Here is a 19,574-nt window from a genome sequence, read left to right as displayed (position 1 = left end):
CAAATGTAAAATACTAAAATTGTAGATAGATTTTTCATCAAAAAAAAAAAAATTTGTTAGATAGATCTGTGAACCTGCTTCCGGACAAACCTGACATGCTGTGGATAGACTTACGTGGACGCTTAATAGCCATTAGATTTGTCAGGTAGATTCTTTTAGTAACAGTCACAGTCGTTAAACCAATGGTTAGATGGTCACGTGCTTTAATGCCGACACCCTCAACGGTTATTTTTGGTTCCAAACCCTCGTTCTTGAATAAAGTCATTACTTGTAGGGCTAAAAAAAAGGCTGGAAAAAAAAAAATAAGTGCAATAATAATATCTATTGTTATATCAAGAGGTTTCTTCATTAAATTTCCATCAACCATATATCTCTAACTCAAAATTCTCTCTCATCACAATCCGTTTCCAAGATTTTGTCTCTCTTCTTCTTTCTCAATCCAAACTTCTTCATTTCAGTTTCCCTATCTTTTCTCAAGTAGTCTGTAAAAGCAAGTTGGTTACTCACTATTTTATCTTCTTCCTTATCTTTTCTCACTTTCTCTCTCTTTCTCTCTCTCTCTCTCTCTCTATAGCTATGGTGATTTGTTGTTGTTTTTTTGATTAATTATTAAAATTTAATTTTTAGTTCTGCTTTCAGGTTTCTATGAAGCAAATGGATTTCAGATGCTAATTGAAGGTATGAACTCTAAATTTTAGTTTAATGAGTTTACTTTTATTCTTCCGATATTTAGGTTTAAGTAGATTTATGGAGTGTCGTACGGCGTGCAATAGATCCCTTTTGGCTAACGCCTGTAGATCACATTTAATTTGGATTTACACGTAAGGAAGAAGATTAGGATGATGATGATGGTTAGTTTTGTTTTTCGCGAAAAGAAAGAAACATAGTATAAGTGGTTAAGGGAATCGTGTAGAGAGATTCTTATAAATATTTTGAAGAAATCGTGTAGAGGTGGTTTTACTAAATTTGAGTAGAAGACATATATCTTCACAAATATGAGAAATTTTAGAAGCTTCAATGTATCCTAGTTCTTTTTTAACTGAACTTTCTAGGTCAACTTTACAAATGGTTGGAGAGAATTTTAGCAAATTGGTTCAAGTTTCACAGGCTACTTTATGTCTGTTTTGCCGAACAGACACCTTAATACGCAATAGGTTCTTTTTCTTATGTTATGTGGCTAGTGCATTTCATGAAGATATGGAGTCTGTTTTCGTTTGTTGCTATAATGACTTCCTATCTAAGCTCGACGAAGAAGTCTTCTAAACTTTTTTAGCCACATGATCTTATAATCTAATGTTCATCTTATTCAAATTGAGTTTGTTGTTTTCTTTTGCCGCAGGCTTCTAATTTCAGAGCTTGCACATTTACAGTGAATTAGGCTTCTTCTTTCTATGAGATTGATCAATGGCGTCACTTGGAGATATAGGACTTGCAGCAGCTATCAATATACTGAGTGCATTTGCTTTCCTTATAGCTTTCGCAATACTGCGAATGCAACCTTTCAATGACAGAGTATACTTTCCGAAATGGTACCTCAGGGGTCTAAGAAGTAGTCCAGCCAAGACAGGAGCATTGGCTAAATTTGTTAATGTGGACTATAAGTCGTATTTGACATTTTTAAAATGGATTCCAGATGCATTGAAAATGCCAGAGGAGGAACTCATCGAACATGCCGGACTTGACTCTGCTGTTTACTTGCGGATTTACTTGCTGGGGTATCTCGACCTTTTACTTCTCTTTGTGATGGTGTTTTATAGAATAGAGAGATTGCTTGTATCCTCTTATTTATTTGTTTCTAGAGAAAGTTCGAATGACTTCCAAATACGACACAACATCCCAACTAGATTGGTACGTAAGATGCATCCGTTGTTAACCACTATTATTAACAGATGAAACTATGAACCAAGAACAGAAGGGGGGAACTTACCTCATCTGATACGGACAAAACGTTAAATTTTGCAGGAAATAAGAATCATTTTAACCCGTAGGACGAATACTATTCACTACTTAAGTTCTAGTAAGATTTATGATGTTGCATTCTCATTTCCAAAATTTGTGGCAATAAATTTCATGTACTTCTTCCAAATTTTCATTTTATGGTTATTTTGCTCTTTGGGGCATGGGAATGGGTCAATTGAGTCACTTTGTACAACTTCGGCTTTAGTTTATCGATTTCACGTTGGTCTCTAACTTTTTCTTTTGTTTATTTTTTTTTGCAGACTTAAAATCTTTGTCCCCATCTCGCTTCTCGCGTTTGTGATCCTAATACCTGTCAATTGGACTAATGATACACTTGACAATTCAAAGTTAACCTTCAACAACATCGACAAACTTTCTATTTCAAATATTCCTCTAGCATCAGACAGGTGGGGTTTTCAGTAAAGAGATGTTTCACATGTTAGTTTAATCTTTCCACTGAAGTGGTAAAAAAGAAAAGCTAGGATCTTCAGTTCCTAGAAGCTAGGACACATGCATATATGCTTAAACACTTCACTGTTTCTGAAAATGAACATAAGTATTCTAGTATTTTAGTGGGATAACGTATTATGATAACTCGATTTTGCAGATTTTGGACTCATTTGGTGATGGCGTATACCTTTACATTTTGGGTGTGCTATGTTTTGTTTAAAGAATACGAACGAGTAGCATTAATGAGATTGCACTTTCTTGCTTCAGATGAGCGCCGCCCGGATCAGTTTACCGTAAGTTTTGACGAACTTTTTCTTTTAACAGTAGTAAGTATTTTCTTTAGGATGCTCCATACTGGGCCAGCAATATCCATATCCCTAGCATCCTGATGAAGCTTGTGCAAAATGTGTGTCTTATATGTTTGTATGCAATCTTCGACAGGTCCTTGTAAGAAACGTGCCACCAGATTCCGATGAATCAGTTGGTCAACTTGTGGAGCATTTTTTTCTAGTCAACCATCCAGATCATTATCTCACTCAACAGGCTTGTTTCTTTGTCTTTTTTTTTTCTTTGTCCTTGTAACTACATATTACTCTCTCCCTTGTATTAACATTCTCTTGACCTTAGCCAGATAACTTTTCTATATTTGGAACTATTCCGCGCTTTAACTTCTCATTTTAAATTTTCTTCAGGTTGTGTATGATGCTAACAAACTCACTGAGATGGTGAAGAAGAAAGAAAAAATGCAGAATTGGCTTGATTATAATCAACTCAAATATTCTAGACACCCAACTGAAAGACCATTTAGAAAGGTATTATATTAGGTTATGCGTATGGTTACACTAACAATAGAGCTTCATATTCCAGTTTCTTTATATTTGGTTTCCTTGTTAGTTTGAATTTTGACAAGTTTTCTCTTCTACCTCTATTAATTTGATGGAATAGACCGGCTTTCTTGGCATCTGCGGTAATCGGGTGGATGCAATTGATTATTACACAAGTGAAATTGATAAGCTTTCTGTAAAAGTAAGTACTTGTGTTAACGATCAAGGTTCTTTCATTGTGCTTCATTATATATTTCTAGGAAACATTATTACTTTTTCAAAGCCGATACAATCACCCCCTCGATGACCCTCTAGGTGTCCGTCTCTAATAAGACAAGGGGTATTTTAGTCTTTTCACACGTAAGCAAAATGCCCCTTGTCTTATTAGCCACGTAAGCAAAGCGGACATGGGGGGAGGGGTCTATCTTTTTTGTTACTTTTTTGCCTTCTGACATGTATACAAATTTGTGCAAACTTCAACTACACAAATAAATGCAAATTATGACTGCGCAAGTTTGTGCAAATTATGTGCAGACCTTGAGAGGATCAGAAGTTTCAGAAGAGCTCCTCTTTTGTTATTAAATATGAGAAATGTTCGAAAGTGATCATTTTTCTTTTCTCTGTGTGTTTTATGAATTTTCAGATAGAAGAAGAAAGAGAAAGGATTATGAGCAGTCCTAAATCTGTCATGCCGACGGCCTTTGTTTCATTTAAAAGTCGGTGGGGTGCTGCTGTCTGTGCACAAACTCAACAATCCAGAAACCCCACCATATGGTTGACTGAATGGGCACCTGAGCCCAGGGACATATATTGGCATAATCTAGCAATTCCATTTGTTTCACTCACAATTAGGAGGTTGATAATAGCGGTTGCTTTCTTCTTTCTTACCTTCTTCTTTATGATCCCAATAGCATTTGTACAGTCCCTTGCAAATATTGAAGGAATTGAGAAGGCACTCCCAGTTTTGCGCCCTATAATTGAAGTGTGAGTGCTACTCTTTCTGTATTCTGATTGGACTTGTTCGATTTTATATATCTTTTTCTTTCAAGTATGATATTGTATAGTCTTTTAAGATCACGTGTTGTCTCTCGTATACAAACTACGTACTCAAAAACCAATGGACGATGAGTGGAGAAGTCTTGGTTGTTGGAGTGCTCATTCCCAATGTGCGACTATTCTCACACGCCCACTCATGTGCTTTATAGGATCAGCCGATCAGATCACAAAAAGTTCCCAAACAAAGACCCTTTGTCATGACTTAATTCCATAATTTTTTTCGTTTTTCAAATTCTCGTACTCGAGTTTTTAATATATAATTTTCAAGATGTGCTGAAATTTTAGTTGGTTGTTCAATACTAGTGAAATTTAACATGGGTAGGTTGAATTTATGCAGGCCTTTCATCAAAGCATTCATTCAAGGTTTTCTACCCGGGATTGCTTTAAAGATATTCCTCATCTTTCTGCCAAATATATTGATGTTAATGTCCAAAATCGAAGGTTTTATCGCTCTCTCAGCTTTGGAGAGGAGATCTGCTTCTAGATATTATCTCTTCTTATTTGTCAATGTATTCCTCGGAAGTATAATCACAGGAACTGCATTTGAACAGCTAGACTCTTTTATCCACCAGTCAGCCAGCGAGTACGATTTCTAGCCCCATTCGCATCGTTTAGTTTATACTAGTAAATCTCTAGTCTAGTCCTTGCCTGCATTTTCTTACCCCAGTTAATATACCAAATGTCGGTTACATTCTACTTATAAACATAAGAATCTGTAAGTTCGTTATTTTTTTTTATAGTGCTTTAACATGCGTATATATAAATATCTTGCAGAATTCCTAAAACGATTGGTGTATCGATTCCCATGAAAGCAACATTTTTCATAACTTACATAATGGTTGATGGATGGGCTGGGACTGCTGGTGAGATTCTAATGTTGAAACCATTGATCATCTACCACTTGAAGAACTTCTTCTTGGTAAAAACTGAAAAGGACAGGGAAGCTGCAATGGATGCAGGAAGTCTCGGTTTTAACACTGGTGAACCTCAAATACAATTATATTTCTTAGTCGGACTCGTCTATTGTGTCGTGACACCTATTCTGCTTCCCTTCATACTAGTATTCTTTGCCTTCGCTTATGTTGTATTTCGACATCAGGTAAGTATACGTTTTCATCAATAACCATGTACCATTGTGTTAGCTATTTAATTCGTATCTTCTAATGAGTTTTTTGATTGGTGTAGATTATAAATGTTTACAATCAAGAATACGAGAGTGCTGCACGATTCTGGCCTGATGTCCATGGGCGTATAATAGTCGCACTCATAGTTTCGCAACTTCTTCTAATGGGATTGTTAAGTACAAAACATGCTGCAGAATCGACTCCATTCCTCATTGCGCTTCCTGTATTGACTATATCGTTCAATCATTTCTGCAAAAACAGATTTGAACCTGCATTTATCAGATATCCACTACAGGTTTGTCTGAACGCTCGAAAAGTTGATTTCTTTCTCTTTAATTCTGATTTCCATGTACAACTATTGTTTCTTTACCATTAGAATACCGTTTTTTTAGTGCTTTTGGCTGTTCCCTTAATCCACTTTCCCATGGTACCGTAACAACCACGGACTATTGCACCATTCCATTATCATTGCTTTGAAGCGGCTAGAAAACTTATTGTTTTTGATAACCTGAAACTAATCTGTGGTTTGTCTATTTGAAATTTAGGAGGCAATGGTGAAAGATACTCTGGAACGGGCAAAGGATCCAAATTTTAATCTGAAAGGGTACCTTCAAAAAGCTTATATCCACCCAGATTTCAAAAATGACGATGATCAGAGCTCTGCAATTATCGAAGAGTGGGAGAAGGAGAGTTTAGTTCCAACTAAACGCCAATCTCGAAGGAATACTCCATTGCCTAGCAAATATAGTGGTTCATCATCTCCCACTTTGTCTGAGGTTGTTATCCAAGAAGAACTATAGGTTATATACGAACTTTTATTAAATGTTGGTTGTGTGTATATGTATATACCATTTGCTAAAACAAAAATCTTAGGCCGGAAATAGACTATTAACCATCTACGCTATCTTCAACCGAATTCCATTTTGTGAAGAAGTTTATCCACCACAATGACATGGTCAAAAGATTTCTCCATGTCAAGCTTACAGATAAATCCATGTTTTTTAGCTCTTATTCTAGAATCTGTGCATTCTCTAGCAACGACGACGTTGTTCAAAATTTGAAGATATAAACCCCCAGATTGAATGAGACCAATTTGTGCATGACTGGCTTTATTCTTGCAGCTAAAACTTTGGACATGATCTTATAAACACATCCTGGCATACTAGTAGGTCGGAAATATTTCAATTCTGTAGTACCTATGATTGTAGACCTATTGAATGTCGGCTTAATTCTGCTACCATGTTAAGTTTTCCACATATAATTCAAAACCCTTTAAAATAGACTAGAGAGGTTGTAAAGCATTCTCGATCATAATGAGATTTACCTTGATCTATTTTGGACTATTCTCTTAGTTAAGTCTAGGTAGTGTTTCTTTTTTCTTCTAGTCAAATATGTGTTGATGTCAAAATTTGTCTTTTTGGAATCAGTCAGAATAGTGAGAGTGATACGATGAATCTCAATTTGCTCCTCATGATTTGGGAGCAAACCTTGCAAGAAAATTGAAAATTTCTTTCACTCCAGTGAGTCGTCTTATAAACTTGCAGTTCACACTGAATGTTTATAACGCACAGAGCAGTTCGAAACCCACAAATCAGGCAATCCGACAACGCTCGTACTGATCTAAGTCCCCGGTATTCAAACTCAACACAAATTAGACCCATCCTGAGTGCCCTTATACTTCCCTAGTTTGTGGACCGCGAAAAATTTAATAAATCTAATATTTTAGTCATTTGTAGTTTTGTCTCACATAAACAAGTCAACCCTAATATCGATCACTACTATCAACATCGCCATTAATATTAAAACAACTTGCAAAATACATAAGTTTGCCTCATTATTGTCTTAGTTCGAAAAGTCGTCTCAAGATCTCATGGATGAAGAACCACCATTAACGAAGACAACCTACATCAAGAAAGAAAAGTCATTTAACTTAAACGAAGACATCGACTTAAACGAGGGCATCTACTTAAACTAGGGCATCGACTTAAACGAAGATATCGACCTAAACAAAGACATATATAATGAAGATAATATGTCTCAGGTAAAGAAAAATCCTTTTTTTTGTCTTCCTCTATGGTTGAACAAACATTTTTAGGGTTTCAGGTCGTTTTTGTTTCAGTAAAGGATTTTCAATGGGGTTGAGTGAAAAAGACAACACATTTCGACCGGCTCTGCTAAAATTGGTCAATTTTTTCGTCCGCTCTGGATGAAATTTGTTTAACTTTTCAATTTTCATTCATGAATTTTTATTCATGCTAAGCGAAACTTTTTCAAAAATTACTGTAATCAGTGTTAAAACCCTAAAAATCTATGGAGAAATCAAGCAATAACAAGAGGTATGAACCCTTCTATAGAGACGAGTCTCGTGTTAGTCATCTAGGATTTAGGGTTTCCATCTCTATCTCTCTTTTTGATCGAACAACATCTCTATCTCTCTCTTATATCGAACATCAACTCTATGTCTCTCTCTTTGATCGAACAACATCTCTATCTCTCTCTTCTATCGAACACCATCTCTATCTCTCTCTTTGATCGAACAATATCTCTATCTCTCTCTTTGATCGAACAACGTCTCTGTCTCTCTCTCCGATCAAAAAGAATTTTAGAAGTTTCTCTCTCTTTGATCGAACAAAATTTTAAGAGTTTCTCTCTCTTTGATTAAATAGAGTTTTATGAAAGTGATCAACATTTAATATTGGGATATTTCAAAAGATTCTCCATATCTAAAAAAAAGATTGTTCTCCGTATCTAAAATGCAGATCTTTTATTAAACATTGCTCTTCCTATACCAGACGCTTCCCTAAATTATGGTGAATGTGATAAAAGGTTCACCAGAGTAACTACTCCTCCACTCAATACTGCCTAGGTCTTGGGATTATGACTGAATTAGTAATGTGTGTTAGCTCACAGTTTATATGAAAATCCAAACTTTCTTTAAGTGGGTCCCATAAGATTTCCTCAATGCTATATTTATTTCTCACACAAGATGGAGAGAGAAACTATATACTAGATTACGGTTTCCCTAATTCTATACAATACATGAAGAAATTTCATAATTATCACAAAATTTCCTCCCACTGTTTTATACTCCTTGACTCCCTCCGTCCCTGGTTTTACCCCTTCCCCTTGATTCTCTCGCCCCCCTCTCCCCCTCTCTCTACATATTCCTAAAAGAATTTTGCATGCCAAGGATTTTCCTGATTTCATCGGAATTTTAGATCATTGCTACCCAGGGTCTAGTTTTGTTCTTCAATTCTTCCTATTGTCCCGAATCACTGATGAGTTAAGAGAAGGTGATACTTATATTAATTTTTTTTTTCTTAATCCTTTTTTCTTTTTTTTTTGATCTTGAATATAAAGTTGAGGATGGTATTTGATTTGGGTTTTTACCCGAATTTATATATATATTTGATTTTCAACAATTTGATTGATTTTTTGAGTTGGGTATTGATAACCCTAGTTTATTTAGGTTTTATGAATACTGAATGTAGAAGAAAAGGATTGAGAACCCTTTCAATGTACTTATTAATATTTTGATTTTTGGGAACACTGACTGTTATTATAATAAACTAGGGCTGAAAACCCTTTCTGTAGAATTCAATTAAGATTAGTTTTGGGTTCTGATTACTGATAATATGTAAAAGGGTTATGCATGTCTTGTCTATATAAAGTTTTAGCTGTTGCTTTTTTTTTATTGAATTGTTTTTCACATTGAAATTTGTGATTCAAAAAGGTTTTAATCCTATAAAAATCAATTTACTGCTTAATTTGAGTTTTTTTTAAGAATTTAGTATTTGTGTTTTTTTGGGCATCTTAAAACTATACTGATTAAGGCTTAATCTAGGTATTAGAGTTGTTCTTCCATTTGTATTGCTTTTGTTTTATGTACTAATGAAGGAAATTCGATGGTAATACAGAGGTTTATACTTGTAAACTTAGTAGTTGTGTTCTAAAGTAGTATCATTTTCTATCCTAGTTTCCTTGGAAACCAATGCTAGCTATAATTTCAATTTCATGAGCTTCTGAAAACTGAACTTGATATCACTATCTGACCTAAGCGGTCTAAAACAAAAAGTTTCAGAGAAATCCAGGATTGAGAAGCCGAATAAAAGTATACTTATGCTTGTCAAGAAGATACTAACTTATGACTGATTCCTGTCTTTCTTTCTTCAGTTAAATGGCGCAAGTTGGGTTACGTAAGCTTAGTCAGATGAGGACCACAGATTTTTTGAGGACCTCCTTCAGGAAACCTATTCGAAAACCCTCCAAGCTTCAAAATGACGATCACCTACTAAATGGGCAAGAAGAGGAAGATGTATTATTCTCATGGATGGGTTCTACTAAGAAACGAAAGAGAAATTTGAAAATTGTGTTATCTGACGATGAAGAGAATCTGTCTCAGAAAATGTTGCACCAGCAGACAAGTGAACAAAATACAAAAGGATTTGTCAATGGTGAATGTGAGGAGGAACCTATTCAACAGAAAAAGAAGAAAAAGAGGGGGAGACCGAGCTTTAAAGGCGTGGAAGTTACAAAACCGGTCGAAAAAACAAGATATTCGAAAGAGAAATTTTCTGACGTTGAAAGTGTAACGTCTGCCTCAGATTTATCTATTCATTCCCCTTGTTCGCCGGTTACAGCACTGAATGATGGAACTAACACCAAGATACTAAGAGAAAGGCGAACTAAGGCAAGAAATAACATATTTTCTATTTATGTCTTTACTTAGTTACACTGCAATGATTCTTTTAGCTAAAGGAGTCCCTTTGGTCGCAGGGTTCTTTCAAGAAGCAAGAGAAAGTTGAAAAGCATTTATTTTGCCACCAATGTAATAGAAAGGATAGGAGAACTGTAGTACCATGTGGCAAGTGTGGACAGAAACTATATTGTATCCAATGCATCAAACAATGGTATGTTCTCTGATGATTTATCTTTCGTTCTTTTCAATTGAATGTCTCCAATTTCAGTTTTTATGGGCTCTCAACTATGGTATGTGGTGAATATTAGCGAATGCTTGTGTGTGATTAATTGGAGCATATATTATTTCCTGTGGACAGGTACCCAGAGATATCTGAGGAAGAAATTGCTGAGGCTTGCCCATTCTGTCGTGGAAATTGCAATTGCAGTCCTTGCCTAACTACACGTGGAAGTTTTAAGGTGCACATTTACTCTTGGCAATACAATCCATCCCTATTTATTGTGTCTCAGATAAAGTCATACATGTACTCTTTGCAGAGCACACAGAGAGATATTATCAAACCAAAAATGATCCAGCATGCGCAGTATTTGATCCACTCTCTTCTTCCTTTTCTAAAGAACATACGTGAAGAGCAGTCTGAGGAGATAGAGCTCGAAGCCCGCATTCAAGGTTCACTTCGACAAAATTGAATTGTTTATAGGTGTTTATTGTATAAACTGTCTTATTATTAACGAATTAACATAGCCTTTCTTTAATCAGGGATTCCTTCTTCAGAAATAGATATAACCGAGGCTACATTTTACAATGATGAGCGTGTTTACTGGTAGGGTTGTCTGCAGCGTCTCAGGGTCATTGTAGAGTAAGCTTTCTAGAATTCTTATGTTACACTTTTCTGCTTACTGATTTTTGTTGCTTTGGTGCAGTGATAATTGTGCAACTTCAATTGTTGATCTACATAGAAGCTGCCAAAAGTGTTCATACGAGCTATGTCTCAGCTGTTGTCGAGAGATCCGTGAGGGAAACCTAATAGGTGGAGCCGATGAAGTTGTGTTTTATTATCCAGATCGGGGTAGTGACTACATTCATGGGGGAGATCCAATTCTAGGATCCTATGATGTCCAGAAAAGTACGGATTGGGTTGAGCCTCAGATTAACTGGAATTCCCATGATAATGGAAGTATTCCCTGCCCTCCGAAGGAGATGGGTGGATGTGGTTATCATTTTTTGGAGCTGAAGAGGATTCTCCCTAGAAGTTGGATTGCAGAATTAGAAACAAGAGCTGAAAAAGTAGCTAGAAGATCTGAGGTTGTACAAGCCATCTCCTCTCGTGACTCCCTAAAGACACGTAAAGAGATGCTACGAAGAGCAGCTTCTAGAGAGTGTTCCAACGATAATTACTTATATTGCCCGTCATCGACAGATACTCTGAAGGAGGAAGAACTATTGCACTTTCAAAGACATTGGGTTAAAGGTGAACCCGTGATTGTTCGCAATGTGCTTGAAAGGACATCTGGTTTGAGCTGGGAGCCAATGGTTATGTTACGTGCACTAAGTTGTAATGTTGATTTGCAAACTGGCTCAACACTATCAGAAGTGAAGACTATCGACTGCCTAGCTGGTTGCGAGGTGAGCACTATACCCATTTATCTTACTTCAGGTTCTTGGAGTTTTGCTCGTATAGGATTATTAGTTTCTTCGTTTAAAATTTGATAAGGTTGTCAGATAGAGAATTATTGTGTAAATCCCTATCTTGCTTCGCTGATTGAACTTTTATTGCGGGTTTTTGGAACAGATATTTTGTAAGTTGACATCTGATATTTGGTTCTAGGGTCTCCTTGATTAAACTTGTATTTGGACAGGAGTACTACTTGTTAGTGTTTTAGAGATTACATAAACTATTTACCTTCGGGTAAATATCTAATTTCTTAAAAAGCGTTACTTTCCTCTGCTTCGATTCATTCGATTTTGGAAGTGCATTTTTTGTCATATGTTTCAAATTCTGAACACTAAGCTCTCTAATGCAGGTTCAAATTAGTGCCCAGCAATTTTTCAAAGGGTATGTAAACGGTAGGGCATATGATAACTCATGGCCTGAAATGCTAAAGCTGAAAGACTTTCCTCCATCGGCTTCATTTGAGGAGGTCTTGCCACGCCACTGTGATGAATTCATCAGTGCATTGCCATTCCAAGAATACACAGATCCCATCTGTGGTCTTCTTAATCTTGCTGTGAAGTTGCCAGAGGATTGTATAAAGCCAGACATGGGACCAAAAACATATATTGCTTATGGGATTGCGAAAGAGCTCGGAAGAGGGGATTCTGTCACAAAACTTCATTGCGATATGTCAGATGCGGTATGCTTATACAAACAGAAATAACATCTGGTATCTTACTCATGTTACCGAAGTGTCAATTTGTTTTTGCTATAACATTGCCGGTTTACTCAATTTGTATGAAATGCTTACGAGCACAAGTCATCTTACAATTAACCGTTCTTCATATGGATCGTCAAATAATGTGTTGAAAAAATTTGTCACCTAACATTGCCCCTTTTGTGTTATTATCCATTCAATTGCTTTTCTGTCATCTGCCCCACCTTCGGCAAAAGCACTAGAGTTTCAGTGTTGTACCAAAGTTTGTTTATCAGGCTACTATACCATTTTCTGCTTTCTTTTTCAGTTTACTCGAGGAGTAGATTACTCACTGACTAGCAGACATATTTTTCTTCTATTTCTAGTTACAGCAATTAAATGAAAATGGCAATATCTTTGGAAGTGCACTGTTTATTATTTGATGAGCTGACTGGTCCACTGGTCTGGATTTACTGGACTTGCTTATTATTGCATTTACGACTTTCTGTATAATTTTGTGAATATGTTAATAGTAATTTTGTATTTGATCAGTTTTTTTCCTTTGTAATCTGTGGGTGTAGGTGAATATTTTGACACACACGGCTGAAGTTGTTCCAAGCGACGAGCAGCTTTCTGTGATAGACATATTGAAAAGGAAACACATAGAACAGGACGCAAGGGAAAATCTAATTCCACCACCATTGAATGAAGGAGAGGGTTATTGTGCAGCTAACAAAATCGATAATCCTGAGAATGGTGATGGGACAGATGAAGATATCTTAGGTACCAATTTCCCTGGATTTGCCTCAGATGAAGATGAGGAATCAGGTGCTGCTTTATGGGATATTTTTAGGAGAAAAGATGTACCTAAGCTCCAAAAGTACCTCAGAAAGCATTCAAAGGAATTTAGGCACACATTTTGTTCTCCAGTTGAAAAGGTAAGAGCTGACTTCAATTTCGTATTTGATTGATTCAGTGCAAAAAGAGATCAGCAAATAATGTAGATGCTTTTGTACCCAGGTTGTTCATCCGATTCATGATCAAGCTTTCTACTTGACTGTTGAGCATAAAAGGAAGCTCAAGGAGGAATTTGGTATGCTTTATAGTTCTCTTTAAAGTTTTCAAGTCCCTTCTCTCTTAATGTTCATGCCCTCAATCTGATGTAACTTTATTCGACAAAATTTCTGACCCATCTTCTAGGCATTGAACCATGGACATTTGAGCAAAAACGTGGGGAGGCGGTTTTTATTCCTGCCGGGTGTCCACATCAAGTCAGAAACCTGAAGGTGATTCTTGGTCCCATCCCCTTCCTCATCTGTTATTTAAACTCTGGTGAATTTACTCATATAGGGGCAGCTTCGGTAGATACCGTCACCCATGGGCAATATTGGCACATACAAGTTGGGACATGCGAACTGTTTCAACATTTTAACTCCTCTTTTTTATTCGTTACCACAGTCCTGTACAAAGGTTGCACTAGACTTCGTCACCCCTGAAAATATTGGAGAATGTTTCCGCTTGACGGAAGAGTTCCGACAACTCCCGAAGAACCATAGAGTTAGGGAAGATAAGCTCGAGGTAAGTTAATCGCAGTTTACAAGTTTCAAAACTTCTACTAAGTACTATCTGAACCTTATTTGAACTGTTTCTTTTTCAAATCAAATAGATAAAGAAAATGACTCTTCATGCTATCAACCAAGCTCTAAAGGATTTGGAAGATCTCACAGCACCTGCAAAAGATTAGACGAAACACATTAAAGTCCATGTAGATAGAAAATCTTCCTTGGAACAGCATTAGAGAAGCACCTTCAGTTTTGCAGTTGTGATGTATTTATCGGGGTAGTTAACCTTACCTTTATCTGTTGTTTTCAGCCCTGTAGTTATGGAAAGAAGACATAGATAACCTAAGAAAAGTTATACAAGTACGTTCTTTTTATGAAGTTAATTGTTTCCAAAAAAAAAGTACGTTCTTTTTATGATCCGATTTGATTTGTTGTTTGGCTTTATGTTTGATGACCAAAAGGATGATGCAAATTTTTCTTCACAGGCGGCATCAGGTAATCTTAGGGTTGCTGATGAGGGTCAATACGCACCTAACCCATACCGTGAGAGGTTGGTGCACCTAACCCATACAGTGAGAGGTCGTACTACCAACGCCTAGCTATAAGATGGTAGTAATAAGATTGTAATAAGGGCCAACACCTGCATAGGCAGCTGGTTGTGCATTTACAAAATTCTGGAGGTGTGGATTCCTTTACAGGGTCTCCAATATAAGAAGAGTGCTACTCGTGCCTTAGAAAGGGAGAGCAGTGGTTTTAGTATAGGGAGAGATATATCTTGTTTCCAATATATCCCAAAATTTACAAGGTAGATACCTGAGATAGAAGAAATCCATACCTCTTGTTAGTTTGATTAGTTTCCTTCCATTTTCTAGATTAAACTCCATTATTTAAAGGTTTCAACTCTGCTAACAAGATTTCAACTTCACCTATCAATTTTGCAATGAAGAATACAAACAATAAAAAACTTCAGGACTGTTGATAAAATTCATACCAAACCCGTGTCAAAATATAGCGTCAAATTTGATCCTGAGGTAGGTTGGACTTCTTCCACATTCTTTAGTTCAATGTCAGGTGTGCTTCCACTAGTTAGATGAGACATGATGCAATTAAGAAAATATGCAAATGCATTTACACTAAGGAGTACATAAAAATTACATGACTGAAAATAATGAAATTTTCAACCAAAACTACTAAAAATGTATTCAAATAATGTCCATAACAGATGATATATGACTTTTTTTTTTGGTAAAGAATGGTTGAAAAAAAAAATCATCTGCTTTTGTCGAAATTTGTGAGTTTTTCATCCAAACGAAAATCCTCTGTAGGCTGGACCAAGAAAACTACCTAAAACAATAAAATGTTTGTTCAACTATAGAGAAAATCAAAATGAATTTTTTTTTTACCTGGGACATATTATCTTCATTATCTATGTCTTTGTTCAATTTGATGTCTTCATTAAGTCGATGTCTTCGTTTCAGTTGAAGGACTTCTCTTTCTCGACGTTGGTTGCTTCCTTCATTAATTGTGGTTCTTCATTCATGAAATGTCGAGGCACCATTTAGAGCTTGTATGTAAGACAACAATGATAGCAATCTTTTGTACTATGTTTTTGTTATATTAATTTTGACGTTCATAGTAGTGATTAATATTAACGTTGGGTTGTTTATGTTTGAAAATCATAAAAATGAATAAATAATTAAATTTATTCTTATTTTTTATTGAAGTCTTTATAGTTTATAGTTAGTTATTAAATTATCTTCGTACCCCTAACTTTAAACCAATTTGGAGAGTAATATATAAAATGATAACTGATAAGGGTGTTTGTTGGTTCGGTATCCGGTATCTTGGTGTCATCCGTTACCAAACCATGAGTGGTTTGCTCAGTGATTTTCAAACCGTTACCAAACCGCTCAGGGTTTGGTTCGGTTACTAACCAAACCATCATAAGCGGTTTGGATACTACTAGATACCAAACCATCTATAAAAACAATTTGTTCTCCATGAAAATCGGTAAATCGAGTTACTTTATCCATACATTGACGTATAAAATCAAGACTACACTCCTTAAAAACCTAGTGAAACAATCAAACTAACATAATACGTCGAAAAAGATTTGAAACATTAAATACATGAGTAGGTCACCGACCGAAATATTATAGTAGCTAGTAACATTAATGATACATGAATTGTTTTAATCTAATACTAGCTAGTAACATTATATTGTATTAGTGTTGTTGTATTGTATGGGTAGTAGTTATTCTTGTTTCTGGCAAGAACTTGATGAAAGATATGTATTTGTATGAAATTATAGAGATATGATCGATATAGTTTAGAAAAAATTATAAATATATAAGTATATATATATTAATTGAATTTGACTGGTTCGTTTTGGTTTTGATGGTTCTTAAAATTTACATCCACTTACCGAACCAAACTAGTTAGTTTTTGGAAATTTACAACCGGACTAAACCACTCGTTATTTGGTTTGGTTTGAAAACCGACAGGACAGGTTTAGATCGGTTTAGTTTGATTGGTTTGGTCTATTTTTGCACACCCCTATTAGAGGTGTTCGTTAGTTCGGTATCTGGTATTTTAGTGTCATCCATTGGTTCGGTTCAGTTGGTTCGGTCTATTTTTGCACACCCCTATTAGGGGTGTTCGTTGGTTCGGTATCTGGTATTTTAGTGTCATCCGTTACCAAACGACTCAAGGTTTGGTTAGTGATTTCTCAAACCGCTCATGGTTCGGTTCAGTTACCAAACAAATCGTTAATGAGCAGTTTGGATAATATTAGATACCAAACCATCTGTATCATCAGTTTGTTGTCCATGAAAATCGACTAGTCGAGTTACTTTCTTGATACATTGACAAATAAAATCAAGTCAACAGTCGTTAAAAACCTGAAGAAACAGTCAAACTAACATAATACATCGAAAAACATTTTCAACATTTAAGACATGTGCAAACCGCCGACCGAACATTATACAATAGCTAGGAACATTAATGATTCATGGATCGTTTTAATCTAATACTAGCTAGTAAAATTATATTGTGATAGTGTTGTTGTTTTATGTGGCAATCCTGTTTCTAGCAAGAACTTAATGAAATATATGTATTTGTATGAAATTATAGAGATGTGATAGATATATTTTACAAAACATTATGTATAAACAAAATTATATATATTAATTGAATATGACGATTTTAATGGTTCCTAAAAATTACATCCACTAACCGAACCAAACAAGTTGGTTTTCAAAAATCTACGACCGTACGAAATCACTGGTTGTTTGGTTCGGTTTGAAAACCAACTGGACCGGTTTGGTTTGATTGGTCTATTTTTGCACACCCCAAATCCAAGTAAGACAACATGGTAAACTATTGGATTTGAATAATCAAGAAAGAAACAACAAAGATAGTAGAGAGAAAGAAAGACGAAGAGGGACAAGAAGATTTTACATACCATGAAAAGGAGATGGGTTAAAAACTATGCATCCCATAGGGGAACGCACAATAGCTCATCATGCCATATATCTCTTGTGGGCACCTATTATACCTGCATAAAAGAATCTTACATCCAGTCAAACCTTGGAGAATGAGAAGGATATGGGATGGGATACCAAAACTTAAAAAAATAGGGCTAAAGTGAAGTTGTAAGGACTGCCTGTATGTGTTATTGGGACCGATACCCGTACAACTTAAACAACAAGACTACACAACACGACTCTTGGGACCCCCATTTGAACCACATAACTACACAACACGACTCTTGGGACTCCTAGTTGAACCGCATATAGACTACACAACACGACTCTTGGGAGTCCTCTTGGGACTCCCAGTTGAACCGCATATAGACTACACAACACGACTCTTGGGACTCCCAGTTGAACCGCATATAGACTACACAACACGACTCTTGGGACTCCCACTTGAACCGCATGTGTATCTTTACGGGACGACTGAACATGTGAGAGGAGAAAAAAAATCCTTGTTTCTCTCACTTGTTGTGGGTTAAATTTGGTAGATCTTGAACCAAAATTTGTAATAAAGTTCGGTTTGAATTCACCGATTTCAACTCAAACCATCAACCATTTTTGACTCACTAACATCTAATTTCAAATTTTGGTGGATCTTGAGTTGAATTTTATTAATCTCATATATATATATATATAGAAATTAGTCTCGCTTCTAACCAGGCCATTAAAACAATGAAAATTAAAAAAAAAAAAAAAAGGGAAACCACCCTAAGTTCACAACTCAAAAATTGTCATAATAATATTTATTATTTTTTCAAGAAGGTCGTAAGTTCAAGTCTAATAAAAATAATTTTCGATCTGTAACGTTTCTTTTCATTCTTAGACCATACCAAATAGAAGAATATGAAAGACCCTCCACCTCAAAATTCCTCTAGTCAAAGCCTGCATCTCATCTCCATGAAGAGTCATATAGATAAAAAATAACCATCTAACCCTCCAAGATCAAGAAAGAAAACTGAAGAGAATCAAAACCAAAATACCACAAAACCCTAATATCCCAAGTAAAGGAAAATAAGAAGTTAAAAAAGAGGATGGAAGAGCATCATAGATCTAAATCCCTAAATCTAAACCTTAAAATTAAAATCAAAATCAACACCAAAACCAAAAGAATAAATTATACCTCTTCCTTCCCCCTTCACCTATTTATAGATGAGGAGATGAAGAAGTTAGGGCAACTACTTCCTTATTGGTAAATAGTGCAATTACCAAAATAACCTTGTTTGGTTGAAACAAAAGAAGGGCTTTATTGGGACTCCCCATAAATTAAGCAACTAAATATTGGCGAAATATGGCAAGTGAAGATTTCTATCTTCGGGTTTCGCGTGAGACACTCCACCGTTATAAATCAGAGACCAAGATGAGCCGCATAAACCCTAATTTTATGTTTGTGATCGACTCCCAATCCTCCAAGCGCCAAAATCACAGGCAATTGCTTTAGCAAGTCTGCTTGATAAGATATTTGAAGGTAAGTATTCAACCTTTCAGGCCTCCATTCATCACTTTTTATAATTGTGCGGTTTTGGGAAATAAAAAAAATTATCTAGAGAATAAATTCTTCCGGAATCCATGGTTTTGTAAAATCTTCCGAGAATATTTTCTCATGGAGAATACAAAAAAGAAGAAATACGTAAAAAATTTTGATCTTTTTTATTTTAAGTTTCTCCCTCTTTCTTCTTCTCTACAGAAAAACGCATCGATCTCATCTCTTACTCTTAATACATAGCAACAAAGTTAGAGAGATAAAGAGGGAAAAAACATTCCAAATCCTAAAAACATCCAAAATATTTCTTGAAGCTCTTAAAACATACATCAAACGCAAGTTTCGTCATCCATTATTCCTCTACAAGAAAGATAAACACATTGTAAGCACTAGAAATCAGTTAATTTTGAACCTTTAAACATATTTTTGATCACTTCTAAAAATATTAAGTTTGTTCTCCGTGTTTTTAGGGTTTAATGTTTAGAAGAAAACAAAGCTGTAAGGGCAAGTCCAATGTAGGGCTTCGTCTCAAT

At 35.7% G+C, this 19,574-nt stretch overlaps 2 protein-coding genes and 1 long non-coding RNA gene across 11 annotated transcripts; 2 read left to right on the top strand and 1 right to left on the bottom strand.

Moving 5' to 3' along the window:
* The first annotated feature begins 233 nt into the window (after positions 1-233).
* Positions 234-6,404, top strand: LOC147542307 (hyperosmolality-gated Ca2+ permeable channel 1.2-like). Of its 8 annotated transcripts, none has more exons than XM_086634904.1 (13): positions 234-494; positions 640-678; positions 1,340-1,715; positions 2,220-2,366; positions 2,567-2,702; positions 2,851-2,952; positions 3,102-3,221; positions 3,355-3,435; positions 3,877-4,217; positions 4,627-4,872; positions 5,064-5,388; positions 5,475-5,708; positions 5,959-6,404. In XM_086634904.1, the coding sequence occupies exons 3-13, from the start codon at positions 1,405-1,407 to the stop codon at positions 6,211-6,213; spliced, it is 2,298 nt and encodes a 765-aa protein (XP_086491030.1). In that variant the 5' UTR covers positions 234-494; positions 640-678; positions 1,340-1,404; the 3' UTR covers positions 6,214-6,404. The 8 variants fall into 8 exon arrangements, with proteins under 8 accessions (XP_086491030.1, XP_086491032.1, XP_086491034.1 ...); XM_086634906.1 differs by having other exon boundaries at positions 254-494; positions 628-678; XM_086634908.1 differs by having other exon boundaries at positions 258-494; positions 1,371-1,715.
* A 1,331-nt stretch (positions 6,405-7,735) lies between these two features.
* LOC147542306 (lysine-specific demethylase JMJ29-like) lies at positions 7,736-14,469 on the top strand. Its single transcript, XM_086634903.1, has 13 exons — positions 7,736-8,706; positions 9,587-10,103; positions 10,190-10,323; positions 10,471-10,570; positions 10,649-10,781; positions 10,872-10,935; positions 11,036-11,738; positions 12,137-12,466; positions 13,045-13,401; positions 13,484-13,556; positions 13,664-13,749; positions 13,922-14,041; positions 14,130-14,469. The coding sequence occupies exons 2-13, from the start codon at positions 9,591-9,593 to the stop codon at positions 14,205-14,207; spliced, it is 2,691 nt and encodes an 896-aa protein (XP_086491029.1). The 5' UTR covers positions 7,736-8,706; positions 9,587-9,590; the 3' UTR covers positions 14,208-14,469.
* Positions 14,022-18,677, bottom strand: LOC147542305 (uncharacterized). 2 transcript variants are annotated; one of them, XR_015223435.1, is made up of 5 exons: positions 18,392-18,677; positions 17,489-17,581; positions 15,429-15,555; positions 15,017-15,107; positions 14,022-14,193 (listed from the first exon to the last, which is right to left on the bottom strand). It is a non-coding gene; the product is annotated as an uncharacterized LOC147542305 (long non-coding RNA). The 2 variants fall into 2 exon arrangements; XR_015223436.1 differs by lacking the exons at positions 14,022-14,193; positions 15,017-15,107 and having other exon boundaries at positions 15,454-15,555; positions 18,421-18,551.
* Positions 18,678-19,574: the final 897 nt, after the last annotated feature.

This window comes from Eschscholzia californica, unplaced genomic scaffold (genome assembly GCF_041429995.1).
Source record: "Eschscholzia californica isolate CP2 unplaced genomic scaffold, dmEscCali1.0.p SCAF_4, whole genome shotgun sequence".
NCBI lineage: Eukaryota > Viridiplantae > Streptophyta > Magnoliopsida > Ranunculales > Papaveraceae > Eschscholzia > Eschscholzia californica.
The sequence above is the reverse complement of the archived record's forward strand: the minus strand, read 5'-3'. Positions and strand labels throughout refer to the sequence as shown.

Excerpts from the sequence above, each read along its gene's own strand:
- LOC147542307 (XM_086634904.1), top strand. The coding sequence starts at position 1,405 with ATGGCGTCACTTGGAGATATAGGACTTGCAGCAGCTATCAATATACTG. Across the intron at positions 2,367-2,566 it reads ATTCCTCTAGCATCAGACAG|ATTTTGGACTCATTTGGTGA; the intron begins GTGGGGTTTTCA and ends TCGATTTTGCAG. Across the intron at positions 3,436-3,876 it reads TTGATAAGCTTTCTGTAAAA|ATAGAAGAAGAAAGAGAAAG; the intron begins GTAAGTACTTGT and ends ATGAATTTTCAG.
- LOC147542306 (XM_086634903.1), top strand. The coding sequence starts at position 9,591 with ATGGCGCAAGTTGGGTTACGTAAGCTTAGTCAGATGAGGACCACAGAT. Across the intron at positions 13,557-13,663 it reads GAAGCTCAAGGAGGAATTTG|GCATTGAACCATGGACATTT; the intron begins GTATGCTTTATA and ends CCCATCTTCTAG. Across the intron at positions 13,750-13,921 it reads ATCAAGTCAGAAACCTGAAG|TCCTGTACAAAGGTTGCACT; the intron begins GTGATTCTTGGT and ends TCGTTACCACAG.